Below are 16,254 nucleotides of genomic sequence, written 5' to 3'. Positions count from 1 at the left end.
TAAGGGGGGTTGATCACCTACAGTGGAATCCGAACCGGGACGATCACGGGATCAGAGCAGTTCCGTGGGGTGCTGCGCTGATGATCACCGGCTGATGCCCGACGCCGAAAATATAAGATTCATGATGAACGATTCATTAATGAGCTCAGGTTGGTCGGACTCTCAACTCTAGAATGAGTAACCTCACACCCGTCGGACAGCCACGTCCTCGGGTTTGCTCCGTCACGAGAAGTCAGATATTTCAGGACCAATTATGGCTCAGATCGTCCGGATCTCGAGTTTGACGGTTGTTGGTTTTTCCTCTTTGGACTGACAGACAGACCGAGCGGCCCGAGCGTTCAGCGCCGTCCTATGGGCTATATCGATGCATTCGCACAGACAATAGAGATCCGTTCACGGTGCATTAGTTTATACTAGTGGCATCTCGCAGTCGTTATTTCCGCGATGTCATCGCCCTCATCATCGTGTTCGGTGCTCGAAGAGGTGCGCATGGGGGAACTCCCGCAAGAGCATGTGGAGTCGGACATCACACGTAGCCACTTCGCCACCGCTTCGCCAGAATAGCGCGAGCGACCTCTTTTGTATTATACAAATTGTATATTGATTTTTTCAGCGTTAGCTCGTTCAGCGCCGGTGGATGACGAAAGTCAGTGATTGCAGTGGCTGTAGGACCTCGCGTACCAAGTCCAAACCGCATCTTCCAACTGAAAATTCCAACCGGAATTGTCAGGACTGACGATTCCGAATTGTGAAACAAAACATGAAGGGCGAAGTAAAGAAGGAAGAAGACATCCGAATCGAATGAAATCCCAACGGTATATTGCGAAACATCCAGCTAGCTTCGCACCATTAGCGTCGTCTGATTTAGTGTAGCTCAAGCTCATCTGCCTTGAGAATCGAAGCAGATAATAATAGATTCGACGATTCTGAACTGAATGAGATACGAGCGGAAAAATTTGAAGATACGAACTGAACGATCCACTGATCACATATCTGGCTCTATGTAAAGTGCTGTTTCTTCCAAACGATTCTGCGCAAATGCCATCTTTATTAGTCCACGATCTCCCCACTCTGCGCTCCACGAATTGACCGCCCACCAATATTCTCCACCGGGATGGACTCCCCAACCAATAATTTTGATTAAATGAAAGGAGTGGAATTCCTCGGTCGTTGGCACGTAAACTCCAGACTTGTAATATCTGAAATCTTCGTACATCTTGAAGGCGCTGAAGACCTGAAACGGCAAAATGGTCCAAACATAACATCGCTCCGTGCATGCATCCGATGCATTGCATCGTAAACGCATCATACTTGCAACAACTCGTTGAATGACTCAACTCGAGTCCGAATTCGTCTGAACGTGGGCTCGGGCTATTCATCCAAGAAAGATCCTACGCAATCGAGACTTAATGCAGGGTACATCATTCTTGAGATCACATGAATGAGGATGAATCCCTCCTACGGTAGGAGTTCTACCAATTGATAGGAATATGCTCAAACTTCACAAGAAAGGTTCACAGGAGTTTTGACTCAAAACTTTTGAGAAGTTTCCATTCCCGAGTCAAAGTACATGGACTGAGCAGCTTACTGGGCCGTTATCGAATATCTCCTGCTTGACGCTCTGAGCATTATTTAACACTTTCCTCCAGCCTTTCGCTCGGTGAACATCTCTGACGTCGAAATGAATATCAGTTCCCCATCTGAGTTCCTCTCACTTCTTTAAGCTCCTCTTGTATGCCTTGTTGGTGCACGTTGTCCGACATGGAGGGAGAGGCGGATGAGCCGCCTACGGCCAGAGAATTTATCATACGAGATCCTGTGATTGACTCACATCCTTGCATTTTGGGTATTCAGTTTTTTCCGTTGGTACATGGTTGCACTTCTGGAACGGATACGGCCAGCAACCATCAGCCTCACTCAGTTGACCCTGTGGCTTGAAGTCATTACCTTCAAGGGTTAGGATTGATGTTCACGGATCAGTTGATCTACAGTAGAGATTCCTACCAGTCACGACGCCATAGTCTTTCAAAAAACTCATGGCTTCAACATATGTCCCACCATAGCAACCATTCGAACTGAAAACAAGATATGTCTCAATTCTCAGTCACATGAAAACAAGCGATAGGAACAGTCGACTGAAAGAAACAAGCGATGCCGAGTAGCCATTATTCGTGGTTGGAATTTACTCGAGACATCCATGTGCGCGATTGCAGCAAGAAGTGACGTAACCAGCGGATAGAATCTCCTTGATTTTGCCCCTGGACTTGATACATAGGCGATCATTTAAAACTTCAGTGGGGCATACTGCCCAACAGTTACCACACCTTCCTTGATCTCTGAGCGATACATCCTTATCAGGAAGTGACCGTGGAAGCAACAACGAAGACCACCTCACATGGCCGATGACATGATGGCAATAGCTGAACTTTTGACTGGCGTTAAATTCCGGTGGCAAATCATCTACCACTGGCCTGGTCGACTCGACAAGACGAATCCCCTCGTCGGGACTCTCGGAGAAGGAGCACCCTCGAGGAAGGTCTTGGACTGACATACCTGCGAAACAGTAATCTCAGGCTTGAAGTTTGTCACTTGAAGCGGTGTGACTGAAGGTCTGGATCTGTGACATACCCTTGAAACGCGGCTGATCCTTTGAAGCAGTCCATGAATCCTGCATCGAGTTGATAGTATCAACTACGGATTGCAGTAAGACCGGCTTGGTGTCGTTGAAGATTTCAACCAAGCGCTCAGGCGATGTGCCTGTCTGCAGAAGTTCCTCTTCCACCTGATTTGTGAAACGGTGAAAATGCTGCTCATCTTCGTCGGGAGTATAGACAGACCCTGACAAGAGGACAGCTTTGAGGCCAGAACACGTCAAGTAATCCCACCGAAATTCTTCATAATATGATCGAATAGGGCTCGGGGATTCACGTCGTCGCCCCAAACTACAAGGATTAGGAAACATAGCGAGATGGTCAAGGGATGACCAATCATTTTGCATGAACCTGATGTCATGACCGAATTGCAAATGGCTAGTAGTCTTCGGCTACGGTATCCTGCAATTAGATTCTCTCCGGATAGAAACCATTTTCATGCCCCTTGCGGCGTATAGTTGGTCTATCTCTTATCGAAACGACTAGTGGAGTTAGGTCCCATTCTGACTTTGTAGGTCACGCAAGCAACAATTACGCTTAAGATGGCCGATTGGACCGATGAGCATTGGATGCGTGCGCGTGTGCGTGTGCGCACGTATGCTTGGGGTGAGCCTCCGTGGTCCTTTGTCTTTCTGAGCGTTCTACGGAGCTCGTTCGCTTACTTCGCTCCCTCACTGTTCCAAGCGCGAGTCAGCGAGATCGTAGGCAGAGCTTTGTATGGCTAAAAACTCGGGTAAATTTAGATTTTCAAGGGAAACCGTGAATAGTCAAGGTAATTTATCGCTCGCCCGGCGCCGCTTATTCTTGTAAATCGTGAAAGCACGGGCGCTCCCGTGCCTATGGCATCAAGGCAATAGTTAAACTTTTGACTGGCGTCGAAGTCCGATGGCAAATCTTCTACCACTGGCTTTTTGGACTCGACAAGACGAATCCCCTCGTCGGAACTCTCGAAGAATGAGCACCCTCGAGGAAAGTCTCCAACTGACATACCTGTGAAATAGTAATCTCAGGCTTCAAGGTCGGCACTTGAAGAGGCGTGACTGTGTGAAAGTTGCATGCAAGTGCCTCTGTCTGAGAGCTCAATTCGCCCGTTGGGCGGTGCGGTAGCCAATTTCAAAGCGGCAGAGCGATTCGAATCCGCAACTTACGTTTGAAGCTTGAGGAGCTTGAAGCTCTCCTACATGTTCAGCGATATGATGCCCTCCTCGAGATGACTCATTTCCTTCTAGTTCGATCTCCCATAGAAAGGCTTTGAGAGCTCTGTGATGTAGGGAAATCACCCGTTGATCAAGGATTTCTACAATTCCCAGGATGAGGGCTCCACAATGACCTAAGAATCCGCTGGAAATCACGCACCAGTACAGAGCTTCTAGTTTCTGTCAATTTCAACCAGGAATACCGAAGAGCTACTATACACCGCAAGTGTAGGGAAAAGCTGTCCTACACAACTATCCACGCAAAAGTAGGGTTTACATGAACGACACGAGCAATGCGATCAACACTCATCATACCAGCTTCGGTCGAGGTTCACTCGTCTAATTTAATTAGAATCTGAGCATGCGAGTATCTTCAGCCGCGGCCGCCGGGCACACCGGATCAACTTACATCCGCCTCGCTGAACTTTCTTATAGCAGCATCGATTTCCGCAATGCTTGCCTCGATCGTTCTCTGTCTTTCCCGTTGCCGTTCGCGTTCAATACGCAGTGGGAGACCGAGGTACTCTTTCTCTAGCTCGGTCTTCCCTACAAGTTTTAGGCTACAACAGTTGAGAGCGTTTCGAAGCATCTTGTATATCTCTATAGGTACGAACCGATTTTGACGTAAACACCTCAAACAGTACGCTGACTTTCGACAACCGCCCTTCGATTCAATACAAAGGTCAAGTGCAAAGTTCCCGTACGAAGGAAACTTGCCCGACTTCCGCGGTGAGCAGCTCATCGCGAACTCATATAATTATCATCAAGTGGTTTCCTCGTCGAATTCGGCTTTGAGAAAAGTCTCGCAGAACACCATCCTACAACCTACGTTTGTTCAGATTATTCAGGACGTCCTTCTGCTCATCCTCACCCATATATCGATACCTGAGGGACCGACGATGGGGCAGGTCATATGCAATGAAGCAACGTGGTTGCTTCACCGGAAATACAGGGCGACTACTGTGAAGAGCGCGTTGTTTTCCGCACTCAATAAATGAAGAGGGTTCCAAAACTTCGTGACCAACTTTGAATTTCCGAGTCTTTAACGATGGACATTCTCCCACTCATTGGAAGTTGTCATTGCTGATATATTTCATAACTTTACGTTTCGCAGTATGAAGATTCTTCACGGGAAGAAATGCAAGACTCGAGAATTAATCACCGAGTTTCGGAGCTCCTTTTACTGAACTAATTCGACTGAGTGCGAGCCTTGCACAATTCGAATGTTGAATTTGATAATTGCTGGCTCACCCAGGAGGCGCCTCTTTGAGTTTCTCTTGCTCTGCCAGGATTTCTCGCAAGCGTGCTCGATCACGCCTGGTAATGCTGAGAACGTACAACGTTACAATCACAATTTTCGCTCATTTGTCTTCGACTAGGGTTTTTCATAGCGTGCGTGGCGTTTCGATGATTCGCCTCCTCTTGGTAAGAAGGAAACGCATCACTCACTATCTAGGTATGCGTCCGAACTCCTTATGAACCTTAGGCACGCCCTGTGGGACTTCCATACAGTTGCCACTCACCTACAAGCAGATCATAACGGCAAATCATCTGATTCATGCCCTACCTTTTCTTCGCGACGAACTGTCTCCCTCTTCCCAGTGGGAGGCACATTAGCATCGCTTTTGGTCTAATCAGGAGAAGTGTGTAGACTAGGAATTATCATCCCATCTAAACCAGGCACTCGCTGCATGACAACAACTGAGCTAGACTCAGATAAGCTACAGTACGTTCGAGTTTGATAGGCAAGTAATGAAAAATGACATAACTCGGGATTCAACGAGACCAACACAAGCCAACACATGGTCCTTTCGGCTATTCAGTATACTATAAGATAAGCCTATTCCTCTTGCATTACACACCTGTTGGGGTCGGACGACTAAACAAGAGTCATTAACGAGCGAGGCCTTCCCGGAGAAGGGGCGGACCTCGCGTCATTCGCGCAAGAACGATTGACTCGATCGACTTGCACGCCGAAAATGGATGACGCAGGTTCGATCCCCACGGACGTCATTTCTAACGCAACTAATTTTCGGCGGTTTTCGGAGCAGCTGCTATTGCATACGCAGCGCGTATGCAATACGGTATTACGCACGCACGCACAAACGCACGCACGCACCCACAAAGTTATCGTGAAGTGAGAGAATACGTTCCGCTCGCTTCGCTCGCTCCGCAATTGTCATTCACTTGTGAATTATAAGTTATGATCATTAAAGTAACTATAGAGCGTACTCTAGGATAGCCAGGACGGCAAATATCATAAGTATTTGAGAATTAGGACAGACAGTAGTGTAAAACATCTCCTCACAACGCCGATCACGATAGCTGAGCCACGATCGTAGAAGACTTACTTTGTCAATACTTCTTTTCTCTTGCATGAACCGAGAGGAAACTTCTGCGAACCTCTTTATTTTGAAAGGGATTTGTCTTTTTATTTCCTCTTCCTGAAGTCGAACAATTGATCACCACATAACAGTCGGGGAGAAGTCAACTTTGATTTTCTTGGTCTTCCGTTCCTCACTGATTCTTTTAATACTTTGCAGGTTCTCTCTGAAGGCATCGCGCTGTGGCGGCCCCTTTTCCTAAAACCCGAAATTGTTCCATAGTCCCGATTCACAACTTCAGCTCGTGTCTGTCCAGAACGCTAGTTGAAAACGAGTACTGTTAGAAAGACCCTCTCTCCCCTGTAACGTACTCCAGGCTCATCAGGCTGTAAAAGCGAGCTTATCGCTGCGCCCGATCTCGCAGCGTAACCTAGGGATACTCTCATCACAAAGGAAGCTGTCCAATAAACTGTATTCATCATGAAGTCTCCGAGGACTGCCTATAACGATTCCACATTGCAAGCCTATCACACCATTGCCCATGCGAGTTTGAAAATGTTACAAGCACGATCGAGTCAATCGAATTGACCATGAACATGGAAGTTAGACACATATGAAACTTGCACCGGAAATGCTGTAGTCGTAGACTTATACAAAAGGTTCACACGAATATGTCATCAGCATCGTGGCAAGCTGCTACCAACAAACTCGACTCAGCTGTAGGGAACCCCGTCAGTGACTGATGGTCAGTCATATTTGAATCTGACGTGTTCTTTATTCGCCTCTACTGCTGCAAGTGCCAAGTTATTGTGCTCTACAAGTGCCTGCCCTAATGCTGTGACCCTTATGATTCTTGTCGTTCGGCTAGCCTATCATATACTTTATAATGACTGTGTTGATCATGAGCTCAGAACCACTCGTTAACTCCTTGTTGTCCATTGCTCATTGCCCCTAAAGCTGTTTTTTATCACAAGGTTATCCACAGAATCAAAGACGCTCATGAACCCATCCAATCCTGAAGTCGTCAACACTCAAGTGATCGATATGAAATTGACAGGACTAAAACTACAACATCATCATGACAACACCGATCAGCTCATGGACGCCGTCTGTCGAATAACAACACCATCACGGATAAACGAATGTGCGAAAGTATCTAATCTCCTTTTCAATCGTCTCCTCGCTTCTTCTGACACAAAATACAATCTACTGCAAAACCCCACAAGGTGTCTTCTACCAGTTCTTTGATCCAGATTAGTCTCGGGAAATACTAAAGGCTTGGCAGCTTTTTCCGTCTCGACAGCTCGGCTTCTACAACCCTCAAAGCGTAACGCCTTTAAACTCATCTGACCAACGAGCATTGACAATCAATGCTTACAGTCAATGATTGACTCTATCAATATAACAATACAGGGATCCACAGAATCGAATGATATTAGCCTGATCGCATTAAAAATGTAAACACCTTGTGTGACCAAGATGCTACCCGTGGTAAAACATTTCATCACGGATACGACTACGTACTTCTGAAGTCTGAATCTTCCAACAGCAAAGTGGAATTAATGAACACTTATACCATGCACAAGTCATTACCAATGACACCTTCACTCAGTGAGTGAAGGTGTCATTGATAGGGAGTCAGGAGGTGAGTGACACTCACCTCCTGGGCTCCTTTCAAATCCCCTTTGGTCATCAATTTCTCCGCTTGTTTGGAAAGTCGATAAACCATATGCTGCAGACGCTCGTCACTGAGAAACCTGAGACAAGTATAAACGAATAACATTGGAGCATCCCCACTTCCATGGAAACTCCTCTGTAATTGTTCGAATGAGTTCCGCGGAAGGCACGTCAGTCTCCGGACTTGAAAACAAATTCGCAACTGAATACAAAATGACCATGATCACGACATAATTCGTATCTTCCTGACGGCAACCTAAGATGCCACATACTTGGTGAAAAGTCGGCCTCATCAGTCGCCAACTCTCTTCCCAGCTCTTCCGTCAAGCAACCCTCTCCGGTGAGTGAAGCTACAACTTCCAAAGCTTGTGCATGCGTGCAATTATCAGGAACCTTATCCACGAGAATCTTGACAACATCAGATGCCTGAGAAATTTTCTCAGAGAAAACCCATAGACAGTGATAGAACGTGTATAAGAACATATCATCCCTCGCGTAAAAGCAGCCATACAATTATAATAATTTTATAATCGAAGAGTCGATATGCTCGAACAATTCCCCTTAACGAGAGTTTTTGAAATATCATAAATGATGTAAAATTTGAAAAATCGAATAGTATACGACGATGAATATTATATTCAACGACCTACTTTACCGCATAACAGAGGAACACTATCAGCCACTTTTATCATTCTCTCGAAATGCAACAAATTAGAAATATACTTTTCTATCACAACCGTCTGAAGTAGCCATCAGACACCTACTTCCCAAGGTGTAAGCCTGCGGTGAGCATCCGCCTCCCTCTTCCTCCTCACCAGATGCATCCTCGAATTACCACTACTCGAGGGGAATGCGGCTTCTGGATCGAGGCGTGGTGATGTCACCAACCCCCACCTGGAACGATCATCTCAGCACCCAACTGAGTTCACATCATACTACGTTATATCTCAATTTTATGCTATTGAGTAGAAAAAGTAAAAATAAAAATAATGAAATAAAAGGAGTGGATAACATAGTGGAATGAGATTGAAATTATTCGGTCACTTTATTGTGCTAGCAGATCATAACGACACATCAACTGATTCATGCCCTACCTTTTCTTCGCGACGAACTGTCTCGCTCTTCCCAGTGGGAGGCACATTAGTATCGCTTTTGATCTAATCAGGAAAAGTGTGTAGACTAGGAATTATCAATCCATCTAACCCAGGCGCTCGCTGCATGACAACAACTGGGCTAGACTCAGCTAAGATATAGCGCGTTCGCGTTTGATAGGCAAGTAATGAAAGATAATACACTTCAGGACTCAACGAGACTAACACAAGCCAACACATGCTCCTTCCAGCTATCCGGTCTGCTGTAAGATGAGCCTATTCCCCTTACATTATACACTTATTGGAATTGGGCGCCTCAATAAAAGTCGTTAACATTGGCACACTCACATTGAATGTGAGTGTGCCGATGTGAGAGTGCCAACGTCAATGAAATGCCAGCGTGAGTCACAACACCGATCACAATAGCTGATAATGACTGTGTTGATCATGAGTTGAGAACCACCTGTCAACTCGGTGTTGTCCATCCATAATTGCCCTATATCTAGTTTTTCATCACGAATTCGTTCAGAGAATTAAGGACGCTCATGAACCCACCCAACCCTGGAGTCGTCAACACTCGAGTGATTGATACGAAATTGAATGTCAATTTCGTATCAATAATTGACAGGACTAAGACATCATCATCATCATCATCATCATCATCATCATCATCATCATCGTGACAACACCGATCCACGCGTGATCCTGAGAAAAAAATCACGTCATCAAGATCAATGTGATGATTTTATGACATGAACCTGATTTTTTTACTCAGATCAATAAAATTGGGATCATGGGACAGGATCATAGATCATTCTCGTGATCCGTAGATCACATCACCCATGATCCTGTCAGTTTTGGATCGGGATCGTAGATCATGGATCAGTGACCTAAAATCGATAGATCACGACTCACGATTCATCAGTGATCCGATCACGGTCGATCACTTGCACGAATCAGGGGCGGTATGCGGATACTGATTCGAGAATCACAGGCACTGATTCAACTCACTATCTGATTTCCGATTTTGATTCGACTCACACCATGATTCACAAGTGTTGATTCAGATTCCGTATTCATGAGTGAGATTCATGATCCGTGAGTATGATTACTGATCCCAGATTCAGATTCAGGATTCGCGAGTACGATTCCTGATTCCTGATTTCTCTCAAGCGTTGATTTCGATTCTTGATTCAGAATCATGATTCCTGATTCAGAATCATGATTCCTGATTCAGAATCATACTCAGCCATTAATTCTGATTGTGAATCAACGAGTCAGAGTATTTACTCAACCCAGTGAGTAAGAATCATGATTCTAGATTTTTTCAACATGATTGTGATTCAAAACTCTTACTCGTGAGTATTGTACTCAACTCGAGAACGCCAAAGATTCAGAATCAGATTTTTACTCAGCGTGTGATTCCGAATCATACTCACGCCGTGAGTATCTCCATTTTTCCACGTTATTTTGCCTTGATTCGTACCGGGGTCCGGACCCCCGGTACCAAACCCTGATTCTGATTCTCGACCTTGATTCACGACTTCAGCGCGCGCCACGGTAAACCTCCTCTGCTGCTTGCGATGGCTTAGGTGTTTAGAATGACCGTGCCGGGGGATAGAACCTCAGCTTTGATCAAGTGATAGTGTATCCTTGACCAGTTGAGCTGTGAGATTATACAATATAAGACGGTGCAAGGAGGTATAGCTATACTATAGCGCACGTAGTATATATACACTGTATATATACTACGTGCGCTATACCTGTATATTATACAGGGTATCAGTATGACCCTGCCCGGGAATAGAACCCCTGTTTCGAGCACGTGGAAGCACACCCCTAACCAGTTAAGCTATGAGATCACACGATACATGACGGTGGATGGAGGTTTAGCGCACGTAGTACATGCAACCACAAGGTGTGAATTACGCATTTCTTGGCAGTGATCGACTACGGCTGATCGACGAAAGTGAAATTCTAGTAGTAGAGGAAGTTCCTACTCCTGCACAACGCAAAAGAGGGTAGTTGTGTGATTTGTGATAAGCCATTGAGGCATCTTGCGCATAGCTGGAGCTACTAGCTTGAAGCTAGTGCACCTCTTCCAGCGGTGCTGATGATTTAAGTATGATATTGGTTGTCTGGTGATCACCAGACCTTGGCTAACTTTAAGCCTTGTTCTTTCACATGGGAGGTACACGTTCACCCGTGTGAGAACTATGGCTATCCCTCAACCGCTGCTTAGATCGGTGAGGGTCCTATGGGGCTCTTCATTGTCATGAATCTTTGATGCGGAGAGCTTATGGCATCCGCGCTCAAAGAGGATTGACTACGAATCCCAGGTAATAGCAGGTCTCTGCTGTGATGAAAGTCTGTGCGACATCCTTTGGTTTGTGAAGCTACCGGACTGGTTAGTCGAAGGTTGAAGTCAAGGAGAAAAATGATGATTAGAGACGAATGCTAGCATGTTCCCTACAGATAAGCTGGCTCTTTGGTATTATGATGATACTATTATCGGATTGGTTAATCAAGAGTCGATGCCAAAAAAAAATGAAGGAAATCCATGCTGCCCGATTCAGCATGCAGAAAGAGATGACCACCTTTTCTTGCTGACATGCTTTGCTTAAAGCATGGTATTTTGCTTTCTTCTGTGCGGTAATCCATTGCTTGATTAGATTACATTTTAGATCTTTTCTTCCAAATCAGTTCGTCGCGTGTCGTGGGACTCTCGATGGTTCTCTCGATGAATTCTTCGTGATGCTCTTATCATAGTTCCCTCATTCCTTGTTCATCCTTTTCGTTTCCCGCCTTCCATGAGCACTTTTTTTTTCATTTGTCCAGTTGTCCATACGCTCATATTTAGAGTCAATCGTCTAGTACTGTAAAGAAAAGTGTTGATATGAATTGTTTGGTCAAGTAGTCAATCTCACTCGCTTCGTTAATATGATAGAAAGAGTGAAATAGTGGTTATGTCACTTGATGGACTCACGGGAGATTGTACGTTCGATTCGCAGTAAGATTACTGATGTCTATTAAAAAAAGTAATGCTAAGGAATTGAATCGGAGTTTCGAAACTCTGGGTATGCACTGAGATGCTGATTCAGAACCCAAGAATATTCAACGATCTGCCACTCGTTCATAGTGAAAGTTGCCTTGTTTTTTTTGTTTTTTTTTCTTTTTTTCTTTTTTTTGGGTTTTTTTTTGGGATCCCCTCTATATATGCCTGCGGTTCAAGACATCATACACCTCACCATTCAAGGTCAGCAGGATGCCGATGTGTGGGAATCGAAGATAGTCGCTTCATTGGAGCTATATGGCATAGTGTCTGCTTTACTCTTGTCCTCTATAAGTGATGACACCATAGCCGCAGTAACTTCTGATGCCTGCCAAGGCGTAGCAGCTGCCGAACTTGATCAGAAGAAGCATAATGTAAAGACTGTTATCAAGGGTGCAGCACAGGAAGCATCCAACCAGTTACGTCTGCTACATGAACGCTCTCTGACGGAAGAACGGGGGAAAGCCAAAAAGATGATGGTGGATCTCTCTGCGCTGTGTAAGGCTGCACATGAGGCAGAAACTAAGGTTAGTTTCCTGCCCAATATGCTTCCCCCCCTGCCGGCTATGAAGAAAATCCAAGATAATCCGTTGTTGTACGTGGATCTGTCCGATTTTCGGTTTCCGAAGCATGTCTATGATAATCAAGTGGAAACTGTTACAACTGTCACTGGAGAAGTTGTACAACATCGACGCTCGGTCGGTAAAAACTCCTACATTACATCAATTGGGCAGTGGGATGAGTGCTTCTTCCGATATGCCACTGCACTCCAACTATCAGACGCTGGTAGGAAACAAGTCGACATGGGTCATCTTGTATCGTATGCTATCCACATTGCGGATTTATTCAGCGCTGTGAAGTCCGTCCGGGCGGTTATTGACGCCGAGGCGAGATACCGCAAGTCCGGTGCGATGGCAATCGCTAGCGGGGCTATATCTATGAAGGATATGTTCAGTGATGAAGCCTATATTCGACCCAAGTTAGACATGGAAGTTTCTCGAGCTCTGCTGCAACAAACTGATAGGTGGTCTGATCAGTCTTCTTCGTATGGTAAGGGCAAGGGGTCCAAAGGAAAAGGAGCAAAAGGAAAAGGTGGCACAGGGAAAGGGAAAGGTTCTCAGAGATCGGCTCCATATTCAGCTTCTGAACCTGAACTCAACCCCCAAGGGTTCTCAAAGTCTACATAACCCAATTTAAATCTGCATCTAGTCTCTCTCATATCATATAGAGATGTTGAGTTGAATAGGCTTGTCAAGTCAGTGAATCCTGCTGGATATTCGATCGTCGAACCACAATGTCGTTGAGTCGCTTATTTTGTCAGCTTTTGCAAATTTTTCCGATGCCCAAGAGAACTCGTTCTGCTGCAGCCAAAACAAGGAGAAATCAACGTCGTCGAGAGCGGCGCGATTCAGCGATGGAGAGTCGTGACCAGGCAGAAGCCCATCTATTTGATCTCGCTGATAAAGTCGGTGAGCAGCAAGCTCACTTGAGCTTTTACAACACGACAGCCTATACCTCCAGAGGAAACTGGAAGGACGAGGTGTTTGAAAGGCTCAGTGATGGTTCTTCTAGACCGGAATACTGTACATGGTTTAAGAATCCCTCATCGGATAGTCCTCGCGTCATCCAGGAACTGCAAGACGCTCTGGAAGCTGCTGTATCGGATGTTCTCACGCCAAGTATTCTAGAACAGCTTTCGACCTGGAGTCAGCTCTCTCGATCGGCGCAAGGTGAAAGGTGTCCATTTCATGAGCCGATTCTCTCGGTCGCTCTCCACAAGAATGCTGAAGAACTAGCCCTTTCTTTTGCGTCGATTCTCGGAGGTTCCGCTGTAAGATCTCCAGCGTGCAATATCCGAGCTCGACTTACACGTGATCTTTTGACTGCTATTTCCCAGCCTGGTATACCTGAAGATTTAAGCATATGTGATGAGATTCAGCACGGTTGTAATATTGGATACAGACGCCCTATTCGTGCAACTGGTTTGTGGCCGAAGGATAAAGGTCCCAAGCACTTTGGTTTTGGACTCTCTTACGAAGATGGTCAGGTATGGAGGAACTATCAGTCTGCTGATAATGTAGCCGACTTGGTTCAAGCAACGCTGGATGATGAAGTCGATAAAGGCCGTATGGAGAAGATACCCATGGCTCCGGATGGTGCAGTCATAACCAAGCTAGCATGTGTTCCCAAGCCGAATGGCAAAGTCCGTCTGATTGATGACCTTCGGCGATCCGGAGTCAATGAGAAAATCAGGTGTGAAGAAACTATATGTCTACCTGGTATAGCATCGGCAGCTTTCTTGGTCCAACAGCAGAAAAGAAGATCGCCAAATGAGGAATTGGTTTGGATTGAAACTGACATAGCTTCAGCATTCCGCCATATTCCCGTCCATGTAGATGATCGAAAGTTCTTGTGCAATCATGTCGGCCAGTGGTATTTCCAACATTTGCGACTACCCTTCGGATTACGGAGTTCCCCCCTGTTATGGTGCCGATATTTTGGGTGCGTGCATCGTGTATTGAAAAGTCTAGTACTGCCATTGGTTCAGGCATGATCTATGTTGACGATCTTGGCTGGATTACAACAAGAAAAGAATCTTTAAGGATGCTTATTCGCATTCTTCTGGTATATAAGGCTTTGGGACTGGATATCGCTTATGATAAGCTTCGGATTACCACAACGCCGCACAACCTCGGCTTCGAATGGGATCTACACTCCCAAACAGTTCGAGTTCCTGAACCAAAGCGACTCTCTCTAGTGGAAGAGACCCAGCTTATAGTGGATTCTTTGAAAGTCGTGCTCAGTACCAACTTCTCTCATTGAAAGGGTTACGGGACGGCTAAGTTGGTTATGTCAAGTGACCCCTCGGCTACGACATCTACTGCACCCTTGGTATGCCCTGAAGAAAGCAGCTACATCCAGACAGCTACGAGCAGTCCATGTTGGAGAGAAGCTGGTAGAATCTGCAAGACTTTTCCTGGAGGTCTTGAATTCGCCGAGCCTGACTCATACCACTGCCTCGCAAGTGCTCGGATGGGAAGAGTCTGGAGAAATCCCAGAAACAGTGGTAGTTGCCGACTCTTCACTCTCGGCGATGGGAGGTGTACTTTTCCAGATGGGAGATGAGCCCATGAGATGCGAATGGTTCCATTGGTCTTTCTCTGACGATCTGGCGCGTCTACCTCTAACTAGTAACTCGGTCGTCACAAGTTCAGACATATGTCCACTAGAATGGATTGCAGTTGGAGTGGGCATTTCACGGGCTTTTGCGAGGGGTAGTCGCGTGATACATGTCTTAACAGACAATAAAGCAACGATGTCAGCTATCAATAAGAACTATCCTTCATCTCCGCGTATGAGCCAAGTACTGCATGCCTTGCGAGAGTTATGGCCAAAGGTGGGTTATATGGTAACGGCTCACCATTTGAGCGGACATTCTAATGTCCTAGCAGACTTTCTGTCACGATCAGAGCTTGATGTGATTCGTGAATCTATGCTAGGTGTCGCCGAGGAAGGAGACATCTCAGCAATCCTGGAGAACCTATTGAAGTCGATCACCTCATACGAATCAGCGTGAGTCGACTAGAAGAGATTGTTAGGGGCAAGTGATTTCGCTCCCAATGTGGAAGACGAATCGTTGCTTTGAGAATTGCTCTGTCTAGCTGACTGGTTTTCGATAGACTGCAGAGTTCTGCGACTGAACTACTAGTGTTGTTAGTTAGTGACTATCCTTCCTCATTGTGTTGAGTGCTATTGCGGAATCGGATCCTTAAAAAAAATCCTCCCACTGGCAGCCCTTCTTCTTTAACTCTAATTTTACATGTCCAATCGAGCAGTTCTCCCATCAGTTGAGAGAGAGTATCAGCTCAGGAAAGGCGGTCTATGTGGAATGGCTAATGCTCCGTCAGAGCATCACATCTTTAGAAGTGCAGAAGAAGAACTGCCCAAAAGGAAGAGGAGTCGAGCTATGCCAAAAATATCGAGCTCAGACATCGACAATCATATGCAAGCGGCTAGAGCCGCCTCTACTATGCGCTCTCGCGAGTCTACACTGAGAGGTTACAGGGAAGTTTGCGACGAGCATGGGCTCACCCCATTTCCTATCACAGCCAACTCAATGATATGTTACATCGTTTCGCTCACTATCAAAGTCTCATGTGGGAGACGGTGCATAACTATGCTGGAAAAGTGAAGGTGGAATCAAGGCTGTATGAGATCACTCCACTGACCAATGCTGATCAGGAAAAGATTCGGTTGGCATTA

At 45.8% G+C, this 16,254-nt stretch overlaps 2 protein-coding genes across 2 annotated transcripts in view; one reads left to right on the top strand and one right to left on the bottom strand.

Moving 5' to 3' along the window:
• Pmar_PMAR028632 (cathepsin b, putative) overlaps positions 1-8,989 on the bottom strand; it is a gene marked incomplete at both ends in the record, with an annotated part of 10,252 nt that extends 1,263 nt beyond the window's left edge. Inside the window, 19 exons of the mRNA XM_002787325.1 lie at positions 1,111-1,234; positions 1,589-1,670; positions 1,716-1,786; positions 1,832-1,947; positions 2,590-2,782; positions 4,257-4,393; positions 4,677-4,732; positions 5,099-5,173; positions 5,318-5,370; positions 5,415-5,477; positions 6,199-6,291; positions 6,340-6,429; positions 6,543-6,601; positions 7,409-7,517; positions 7,832-7,928; positions 7,969-8,050; positions 8,121-8,274; positions 8,613-8,742; positions 8,943-8,989. Coding sequence (XP_002787371.1) covers positions 1,111-1,234; positions 1,589-1,670; positions 1,716-1,786; positions 1,832-1,947; positions 2,590-2,782; positions 4,257-4,393; positions 4,677-4,732; positions 5,099-5,173; positions 5,318-5,370; positions 5,415-5,477; positions 6,199-6,291; positions 6,340-6,429; positions 6,543-6,601; positions 7,409-7,517; positions 7,832-7,928; positions 7,969-8,050; positions 8,121-8,274; positions 8,613-8,742; positions 8,943-8,989 — 1,831 coding nt within the window. The remainder of the gene's footprint in view (positions 1-1,110; positions 1,235-1,588; positions 1,671-1,715; positions 1,787-1,831; positions 1,948-2,589; positions 2,783-4,256; positions 4,394-4,676; positions 4,733-5,098; positions 5,174-5,317; positions 5,371-5,414; positions 5,478-6,198; positions 6,292-6,339; positions 6,430-6,542; positions 6,602-7,408; positions 7,518-7,831; positions 7,929-7,968; positions 8,051-8,120; positions 8,275-8,612; positions 8,743-8,942) is intronic.
• A 3,166-nt stretch (positions 8,990-12,155) lies between these two features.
• Pmar_PMAR028631 (hypothetical protein) lies at positions 12,156-13,178 on the top strand (the record flags this gene model as incomplete). The annotated part of the gene is made up of 1 exon (XM_002787324.1): positions 12,156-13,178. One exon carries the CDS (start codon positions 12,156-12,158, stop codon positions 13,176-13,178), a length of 1,023 nt encoding a protein of 340 aa, XP_002787370.1.
• Positions 13,179-16,254: the final 3,076 nt, after the last annotated feature.

The sequence above is a fragment of the Perkinsus marinus genome (genome assembly GCF_000006405.1).
Source record: "Perkinsus marinus ATCC 50983 genomic scaffold scf_1104296929422, whole genome shotgun sequence".
Taxonomy (NCBI): Eukaryota; Perkinsozoa; order Perkinsida; family Perkinsidae; genus Perkinsus; species Perkinsus marinus.
Note: the sequence above shows the minus strand (reverse complement) of the source record. Positions and strands in the feature narration are given on the sequence as shown.